The following is a 10,706-nucleotide window of genomic DNA, read 5'->3' on the forward strand; positions in this document are numbered from 1 at the left end:
GATCTTACATACTTCCCTGTGATAATAAGATGACTGCTAACCATGCCCCCAGTGTACACAGCACGCCCTGAAAATTACAGGATGTATCAGCCTTTTGTAAGGGCCCAGGGGCCAGTGTAAAAACTGCAAAATGCAAACTGCATAGAAAAACTTGATAAGGACAATAACATAAAAACATAATTTAATCAATAGATCATTTTCTGACAATAGATTCCATTGAGGCCTCATGCTCACAGCAGAGCTGTAGACACTCAATGTTTCGAAATTATGATGTTCTGTATGGTGCAATATATCAGAGCTACTCTCCCCTAGAAGCAATGTTAAAAGAATAAATGTGGAATTATACGGCATCCAATGTAGTCTATTTGTACAGAAAGGAATATGGAGGATCAGTAGAGCCCTAGTCTAGGGGTAAACTATTACGGCTACGTTCAACTCAGAGGTTGTGCCTCAACAGTCAAAGAATTAGTTAAATTGATAACTAAAATACATTGTAGTCAGTAGCTGATATCCCTCCTATCTTCTAACTCAGATTAGTTAAAACATGACAATAAAGACAATGTATACAATATAGCAGTTTTATGGTGGTCCATTTCTCATTTAGCAGCTAATATTCTTGCTGCAGTAAGTAGAATCTGAGTTCCTTAGTTACAACATAAAGATATGGAAAAGTGTCAGGTTTAATCTGCTTTAAGATGAGCACTTTATTATCTTTCATCACGGAATTATTGCCTGCTGTCTATTTTATTACTAATATATTCAGAGGCGTAGCTAGGTTCTCCTGCACCTGGGGCAAAGATTCAGATTGGCGCCCCCCCCCCCAACTTATTTCCCGACATCTCCTTCCCCCTCGCCATGTTTTCATTCCCTACCAATCAATGACGTGTAATTTTTTTTCCCAATTTTTTTAATGTAATTCGAGTATAAAAGCATTTCTACATTTTACAAGCGATATAGTTCTATAATGTAATTAACATAAAAATAAATTAAAAGAAAATAAATTAAAGAGACCACACACAGCCCCCTGTAGATCGCGCCACACACAGCCCCCCTTGTAGATAGTGCCACACACAGCCCCCCTTGTAGATAGTGCCACACACAGCCCCCCTTGTAGATAGTGCCACACACAGCCCCCCTTGTAGATAGTGTCACACAGCCCCCCTTATAGATAGTGCCACACACAGCCTGCTTCCCCCCTTGTAGATAGCAGCACACCCCCCCCCCTTGTAGATAGTGCCACACACAGCCCGCTGCCCCTTTGTAAATAGCACCACACTCCCCCCTTGTAAATAGTGCCACTTCCCCCCCTTTTAAATAGCGCCACACTCCCCCCCCCTTGTACTTAGCGCCACACTGTGAACAGACCGGTGAGCGGTGAGCGGTGAGCCTACCTCTACCACTCTCCGCTCTGCCTGGTGTGACTTACCGGAGGAGCGGAGGAGGTCATGCGGCGCAGGCAGTGGCAGAGTTTCTTCTGACTAGGGTCGGTGACAGCCAGGGCCGGCCTTAGCTTGGATGGCGCCCTGTGCGGGACTCTCTATTGCCGCCCCCTACACAAACCAAAAATGAACCACATATATGGACACGCTGGAACATATATACTGTACATACAGAAAGACAGATATTTAGACATACAGGCAAATATACATACACACATTCTGGAATACATACATACAGGTAAATATATAGATGTACAAACACATATACACACACACACACACACACACACACACAAACACACACACACACCGGAAGATAAATACACAGACAGGGACATATACAAATACATAAAATGCACAAATATAGAAGAACAAAGACACATTCACAAACAGACCCATATATACGCACACTAGCACATATGTACACAGCACAGATAATGTAGTAGATGTTACCTGCAGTCCTATGTAACACCACAGATAACACAGTGATAACTCTGATTACAGATAATGTAGTAGCTGTTGCCTGCAGTCCTATGTAACACCACAGATAACACATTGTGCTAAATTACAATCTCAGCTCCGCTACACAGTACAGATAATGTAGTAGCTGTTGCCTGCAGTCCTATGTAACACCACAGATAACACATTGTGCTAAATTACAATCTCAGCTCTGCTACACAGTACAGATAATGTAGTAGCTGTTGCCTGCAGTCCTATGTAACACCACAGATAACACATTGTGCTAAATTACAATTTCAGCTCTGCTACACAGTACAGATAATGTGGCAGACGTTACCTGCAGTTCTATGTAACACCACAGATAACACAGTGATAACTCTCTGAGTACAGATAATGTAGTAGATGTAAGTGACAAACACACACACACACTGTAACATATACACATACAAACACAGAGACACACATTACACACACAGACACTCACCATGTCGCCTTGCTGACAGCATCACAGGTCAGGACGGGCTGCGTGTGGGCGGAGCTTCCTCTCTGCCTCTCGGCAGAGCACAGAGCACAGAATAGAGGCATAGCTGGAAGGCTGCAGCACGGGAGTGGACCTGTCCCCTGACCTGAGTCATCTGACCTCATGTCACTGACGTGAGGTCAGGTGACTGGACTGGTCCACTCCCTGGCCGTCACAGACCCCAGTCATAACGCCGTAACGTCCTGGCTCTTCCTAAGCTGCTGCAGGTGTCCCACATATGGGGCGCCTATCAGCAGCGATCAGCTGCTCTTCGGCGCCCCCCCTTCCCTACCATCGGGTTGTGCCCGGGGCACATGCCCCGCCTGCCCCCCCTAGCTACGCCTCTGAATATATTTTCAAGACAACGGTGGCCCCGCACCCACAAGAGTCCCACTGCTTAAGCTCTTCTTTCATTGTGACAGCTATTAAGAGTCTGAGACACAGGCTACAGGGCGGCAGAGAGCAAAGTGGTATTACTATAAAATATATATAAAATTCATGGACAGTGGACCAGTATAACTGAATCTTTGACTGGTTTTCCAGGTTATCTATCAAAGTAGAAACAAACGAGAATGTGAAAATTCACTTTGACAGTGTTTGGCTAATGGCCATTTCTCCTATTAGACAGCTCATTCCAAGCATTTAGGACAGTGGAGGCTACCCTGCTCGTAGCCCAATGTCTTACTATATATCAGGGAGTTACATCTCTGTAATAAGAAACTTGTCCATTGCTGAAACACCGGTAAAGCTTATTTTTATAGAGTAAATATATTCACTGAAATATACATAGCTGAATTAGAACTTAATGTTTAATATAACTTTTTTGACTTCGTAGATATGTGCCAGTTCTGAGAAGGAGAACAATGGCTTTCTCAAAGTTATCACTGGGAAGAAGAGGGGAGTTGTACCCACTGATATTTTGGAAAATATCTGAATCTAGGATTTGAATGTTGCTATTATTCAAGTTTTCTGAAGACAAGTGTGTGTATCATGTGGTGTCATGGGATTCTGAGGGGTTCACACAAAGCAACACGGAATGGATACACAGTTGTAAGAGATCCGAAACAGAGAATTGGACTGCTATAACACTGAACAGATACAATAACAGTGAAGCAGACAAGATTTTCAGATCTCCCAACCTGGAAGAAAAAGAAAATGCTGCAATGGTGATCATGAACTTTAATAATGAAGTTAAAGCCTCTGTCAATGTCTTTAAAAACTGCTCAAGTCTCCGTTTGGGTTTTTAAGATCAGGTTTTAAGGAGTAGTATAGTGTGTATGTCATTGCCTTTACTGGGACAGATTTGTTTCCATAGCCCATTGTAACATTGGAGCAATGAATTTTCCTCTCTATAAACAGTACAGAAGACTGTAAGCTCCTAAGGACAAAAACTGTGCCTGCAACATTTCTTGTTTAGTGATGTCATTTTCTGTATAACACAGCTCAATTTTATATTTCAAAAAGAGTTGAGGAATATTAATGGACAACTCTTTATTGATTTCTACCACCCTCTATAGCATTTACTCTTCAGCAGTTAATGGTACTTTTGTTTCCACATTAATTTATTAACTAATAGTAAATTATTTTTTTCAAGTGTTAAACATTAAAGTCTAATTAGTCAAAATTTTGAGTTATATTAGAAATAGATAATATGAATGTGGTGAAATTTTAGAATGCTTTTTATTTGAGTTTTTTTATTATCTGAGTTTATTATATTTAATCAATGCTACTTTTTTTTTGTGATAAAATAGAATTGTATTCTTTCTTTATCTTCACGATCTATAAAATTATATATATATTATTTTATTTTTTTATTCTATCCTGGAATCAATTCACAAAAAATATCTAGGTATATTTCTATAAATGATTGGTTGCTATAAAGTTCATAGATGATTTTTTTTTTTAAATCACATGTAATTTCCAATAAAATTTTAAAGCATTCTACAATTAAAATCTAAGGTACATCAAAAGTTGAGTAACTTTGTAAATGCTTTACTTTATCTTGTACGAATTTTGAGTTAGATGATTTTTTTAATATATCTAAAACTATGAGCTCTGCTAATAATTATCTATGGATTTAAATCGACCTATAAAATTAAAATGTATATCAATTTATTTAGTTTTATCACAAAATATTTAAAAATATAGAAAATATTTACAATGTTGTATAAAAAAAAAAAAAAAAAAATGATTCACTTATTTTTAGAGCAGTTAGGCTGGGTTCACACAGAGTTTTTTTGCAGGCGGAAAATCTTCCTCAAAATTTCGTTTGGAATTTTGAGGCAGATTTTCCTCTACCTGCACGCCGATTTTCGCTGCATTTTTCGCTGCATTTTTCGACCTCGGCCATTAAGCGCCGCGGGCATAAAACGCTGCGAAATACGCTTTCTCTGCCTCCCATTGATGTCAACGGCCGAAGATAGGGCATGTCCCTTCTTTCTCCTGCGAGGTGGTTTTTCCGCTTGCGGAAAAAAACGCCTCCGCCTCCCATTGAAAACAATGAAAGGCATTTTCGGCAGTTTTTTGGCGCGTTTTGCGGCGCGGTTCCCGCGCCAAAAAGCTTGTCGATGGGCTCAGTGTGAACTCGCCCTTAGGCCTTATTCACATGAACATTTGCGTTTTGCGCGTGCAAAAAACGCAGCGTTTTTGTGCGTTGCAGTACCGTGTGCTGTCTGTATTTGGTGCGTGGCTGTGTGATTTTCGCACATATTGCATCGTTATGACACTCTGTTTTTATGTTTAGAAACAGAAATGAAGGAGGTGGTTTTATTTTTCCCTTCATTTCTTTAACAACTGTTGCGCGAATCACGTGCAGCACATTGAAGTGCGTTCGTGTGCTGCGCGTGATTTTCCCACACCTATTGACTTCAATGGGTGCATGATGCGCGAAAAACGCTCAACTATAGGACATGTCGTGAGTTTTACGCAGCGGACACATGCGGCGTGAAAATCACAGACTGTCTGAACGGCCCCATTGAGTTACATAGGTCCGTGCGACACGCGTGATTTTCACGCGCCTGTCATGGACGTTAAATACGCTCGTGTGAATAAGGCCTAAGGATGTTGCTAGTTTTTAGTGCTAATTTATTATTTTTAAAATGTTTCTGTTTTTATTGTATATCATGAATATGACCTATATTTATACATATTTTGTGATATTACATTGTTATTATAGGCTCCATGGACCATTGTTATCTGTGTGCCATCTGGTGGTAGTCTGATTTAATGTTGTTAGAAAATAGGGTATTGTGGGAGCTTTAATGACAGTTACATAGAAAGAACTATGGTAGGTCGCATTTCTTTTATTAGAGTGCAGCTAAACAGCTGTCTGTTTCGAATGGCAAGAAAAAAACAACACTACGGATATAAAAATGCATTATTTGCAAAGTATTTGCAAAGTTATGACATTTTTGTGGTAAATTTAAACTGAATTATTGTTCGAGCCCACTGCCCTGTAAAATACAAGTTGTGGTTCTATAGTTTATTTATCTGCAAATAATTATTCAATAGTAAATTAAACTTAAAATATATTTTTTATCAAATGGCCAGGTTAGCCATGAAATAATAATAACCCTCATAAGATTTAAGAAGTTTACATATACCATTAACACACATTAATAGTTATGTACATACAAATTTTCTTGAATACAACATCAATGGAACATTATAGGTGCTGGATTACCAGAAGGGGGCAAACGTAGGATTTAAAAAAAAAGGGGGGTTTCCAAATACTTACTATTTAAACCGAGCCCCTCTTGGTGGCGAGTGTCGGCAGCCACTTTCTATCATCCTTTTGTCTTTTAAGATATGGAGGCTAAGTAGGAGAGATGCGGATGCACATCCACAAAGTCAGCCTTACTCAGTTGTCAGGCTCTTTCTCTCTCTGTACCACTGTACGCGCCGGAGTGCTCTCCTCCTCTTCAGGGTCTGCTGACTGACTGCCCCTCTGCTGTGATGCGCTGCTCCAAGGGGAAGATTCAGGAATAAAATCTAGAGTAATGGGGGAAATACACAGAAAATGGTACCAGACACTATCCATCGCATAAGTAGAAATACAGGAAAGGGGAAAGGGAGGTATCAAATCCCAAACCCCAACATAATTAAGATCCCAGACCAGTCCCCTAACTAAACACGGGCTCCAGACTCTAAGCCTAATCAGATAAGACCCCCAATTCAGACTCCATACCAAACAAAAAAAAACAACAACAAAAAATAGGTATTTACTAGCCTCCACTCGCACACTGGTCTAAGGACTTTTTTTACGCTGCATCCTAATGCTGGCCAATGTTAGGTACTTGTGTGCGAATCCCTGAAGGGCCTGATGTGGCAGAGGGGGCCTGTGGACCCCCTGGATTATGGTGCCCGGTCGCAACAGCAACCCCTAAAGTGACACTACTGCAGATATGCCTCCAGTGCACCCCAACACCACTAACAATCATCCCACAGTTCCCCTTGTAACTTGAATGCACTCCTACACCACTAACCAGCATCCCACAGTTCCTCATGTGCCTCCAGTACACCCCCACACCCCTAACAAGCATCCCACAGCTGCTCATGTGCCTACAGTGCACCCCACACCCCTAACAAGCATCCCACAGCTCCTCATGTGCCTGCAGTGCACTGCCGCACCATTAACAATCCTCCCACAGCTCCTCATGTGCCTCCAGTGCACCGCCACACCATTAACAATCATCTTTCAGCTCCTCATGTGCCTAGAGTGCACCGCCACACCCCTAATAATCATCCCACAGCTCCTCATGTGCCTCCAGTGCACCACCACACCATTAACAATCATCTCACAGCTACTCATTTGCCTACAGTGCACCCCCACACCCATAACAAGCATCCCACAGCTCCTCATGTGCCTGCAGTGCACCCTCACACCACTAACAATCATCCCACAGCTTCTCATGTGCCTCCAGTGCACTGCCACACCACTAACAATCATCCCACAGCTCCCCATGTGCATCCCCACACACCTAACAAGCATCCCACAGCTCCTCATGTGCCTCCAGTTCACCCCACACCCCTAACAAGCATCCCACAGCTCCTCATGTGCCTCCGTTGCACCCCACACCACTAACAATCATCCCACAGCTCCTCATATGCCTCTAGTGGTTCCCCACACCCAAAACAAGCAGCCCACAGCTCCTTATGTACCTCCAGTGCTCCACACACCCCTAAAAATCATCCCACTGCTCCTCATGTGCCTCCAGTGCACCCCACACCAATAACAATCATCCCACAGCTCCTCATGTGCCTCCAGTGCTTCCCCACAACACTAACAATCATCCCACAGCTAATGTGCCTCAAGTGCTTCCCCACAACCCTAACAATCATCCCACAGCTCATCATGTGCCCCCAGTGCTTCCCCACACCCCAAACAAGCATCCCATAGCTTACCATGTGCCTCCAGTATACCTCCAACTAACAAGTCATCCAAAGAATAGTAAATATCCAATAGTGCCTAGGAGGTTCTCCCAGCAGCCCATACATACCAGCCAATTCAGTAATGAAGTGACTAAACTGTATGGACTCCCAGGAGGTTATAATGATATCACCTATCACTCTCTCTCTCTCTCTCTCTCTCTCTCTCTCTCACACACACAGAGACTGCTCCCCATGACCCCCTCTCTTTCCCAAACTACTTCCCATGACCTCTCCTCTCACACAGACTGCTCCCCATGGCTCCCGCTTTCTTACACAGACTTCCCCATAGCCTCTCTCTCACACAGACTGCTCCCTATGACCCCCACCTCTCACATTTGCGCAAATCTTGGCCAAACCGCAAAATTTACAAATATGCAGCTGTCTGACAGGGGTGTTTCAGGGCAACTAAAAACCTCCCCTTAGTGCCCTGCTGAAATGTTAACATCAAATCTGCTGCTATATGGCTTTATTCAGATGAACACATTGTACCTGTGTATAACGATCCCTATTTGGTGTAATACAAAGACCCAACGAACTAACAATACCATTAGATCCATTAGGTTTTCTCGACTCAGTCTTATATTTCTGATGTTTTGAAATCCCATATTATCTTGCAGTTCTGTGATGGATACAGACTTTCTTGATTACTGGATGCCAGATTTAAGGGGTTCACTGTGTGATTGGATGCAGAGCATCTTATCAATGGCAATAACTATTACTGCAGTAAAACAACATAGTAAAAAGATTCCCTAAATCATTGGAAGCTGGTTTTTCAGATATGAGTTATGTCATTATTCTGTCTTTTTCATTAGGTGGTTGAAGAACATTATAGTATTTGTGCTTCATTATTTGTGTATTATTACAACCTTATTTAACTATTGTAAACTAGACATATTTATTGGGTGTCTGTACTGTATTGTCCATTTTACAAGTCTTTGTTTTTTTTCTCATTATACCAAAAAAGACGATCATTTTTGAAAGGTTTTACTTTTCTGTTCTTGTCCCTGTTTTGTCTCTACCAGTACCACAATACCACCCTGTATTGCTTATATTTTGCTAATGTATTTTTATTCTGGAAATGTAACATATCTAATTAATAGATATGGTTGTATGAAAGATAATGAATAAAGCTTGTATTTCACTAAAATTTTCTAATACAATTTATGATCCATATACAGGGTGGTGGGGAAGGTATGCCCCTAGTGATTACTGATGCTACTTTACAGTATATGTACTGCTTAGGCTTCGTTCACATCTGCGTCGGGACTCCGTTCATAGGTTTCGTCGGACCTTTCAGCCAAGGGAACCCATAAAAGAAATTCAAACTGAAACAAATAGAAACCATAGGTTTCAATCACAGATTTCAATGGTGACTAATCACTAGTTAATAATAATGTTTTTATAATAACGAGAATACATACTATTTTGGCAGTAGATTCACTTTGTATGGTGGAGAAGCCATTTTCAGCAACAGAAACGCTGGGGTAGGATAGGCTGATGTATGGGCCCGGCACTACAAATCCATATATGCACATCAGCATACAGGGATTTGTATGTATTACTTTATGGGGAGGGACATCAAACTGAATCTTTGCCCTGGGTAAAAAAAAAAGCCTAGGATTATCTCTGCACATATTATGTATGTAGTACCACAAAAAAAGCTATATTTTTTCAGTCTTTCTAAACAATATATGGAAAAACATAGCAATAAGGCTGACCTTAAAGGTGTTTTCCAGTCCCAAAAATTTGATGACCTATTCTTAGGATAGGCCATCAATATCTGAACGGTCGTGGTCTGACACCCTGCACCCCCGCAGATCAGCTGTTTTGAAAAGATTGCAGTGCTCGTACAATCTTCATTTCCATTACTGCTCAAACTTTGAATCGCCGACACATTTGTAGCGGCGATTCACAGTATTACAGCCTTCTTCCATTCACTTTAATTGAAGAAGACTGTAATACTGTGAACCACCATTAAAAGTGTGTCGGTGTTTCACAGTATGAGAAGTAAAGGAAATGAAGCGTAAATAGCGCTCATACGTGCACTGCGGCCCCTTCAAAGCAGTTTGTCGGCGTCGGTCACGGGAGTGAGACCACGACCGATCAGATATTAATGGCCTACCCTGAGGCTAGGCCATCAAGTTATTTGGGACTGGACTTATTACTATATGACATTAATACCCTAACTGTAGGGGCTAACCAGTACTACCTCCAACAATTAGAAAATAAAATAGAATTGGAGCTAGTAAAGTGTCATGCCTTTTGGCTTCTGGCAGTCTGCTTGGCTGTTTTGGAAGCTATTTGATCAGTTGATAAACCACCATTGATTTTAACTAAAATACTAACATTTTAGTGATAGGGACTTGCAGAAAATGGAAAAAATGTACAAATATAGGGAAATAAAGTAAAATGACAGGAAGTGCCAAATGATATGATTCAAGTAACAGGTTCAGGTGTAGCTATAGAGTGTGCAGACAAAGCAGTTGTATCAGTACCCTGGTGCCTGAGGGGACTTAAATGTCCCAATGCCACATAAGAATACACAAGTACTCTACAGTAAAGAGCACACAGTAGGTTGGGAGCCCTATGATAGATTTTGAATAGGCCCTAGAACTTTACGTTTTTCCTCTTAACAAGTTTGAACCTTGCATTCGATTCCTGGCTATTTTTATTAATTTATTCATAAGTATCAAAATTAACAAATTGTTTTCATACCTTAAAAATTAAAAATGTAAACAGTCAGATAAGAAGAATGGTGAAAAGTAGGAATGCTACCAAGTTTTTAGGTGCGGAAGTGTGCATGTAGACCGTCTTGTCTCAACTGAGGTTCCTTGAAACCAGGTCAATGGCTCAGCAAA

At 41.2% G+C, this 10,706-nt stretch overlaps 1 protein-coding gene across 2 annotated transcripts in view; it reads left to right on the forward strand.

Moving 5' to 3' along the window:
• Positions 1-3,968, forward strand: part of STAC (SH3 and cysteine rich domain) — a 330,747-nt gene extending 326,779 nt beyond the window's left edge. The window contains exon 11 of one of the 2 annotated variants that reach the window (XM_075826963.1): positions 3,254-3,968. In XM_075826963.1, the coding sequence (XP_075683078.1) occupies positions 3,254-3,352 (99 nt within the window). In that variant the 3' untranslated portion in view covers positions 3,353-3,968. The remainder of the gene's footprint in view (positions 1-3,253) is intronic. The other variant, XM_075826964.1, reaches the window with a different exon arrangement.
• The last annotated feature ends 6,738 nt before the right edge of the window (positions 3,969-10,706 follow it).

Source organism: Rhinoderma darwinii, chromosome 5, assembly GCF_050947455.1.
Source record: "Rhinoderma darwinii isolate aRhiDar2 chromosome 5, aRhiDar2.hap1, whole genome shotgun sequence".
NCBI classification, from domain to species: domain Eukaryota; kingdom Metazoa; phylum Chordata; class Amphibia; order Anura; family Rhinodermatidae; genus Rhinoderma; species Rhinoderma darwinii.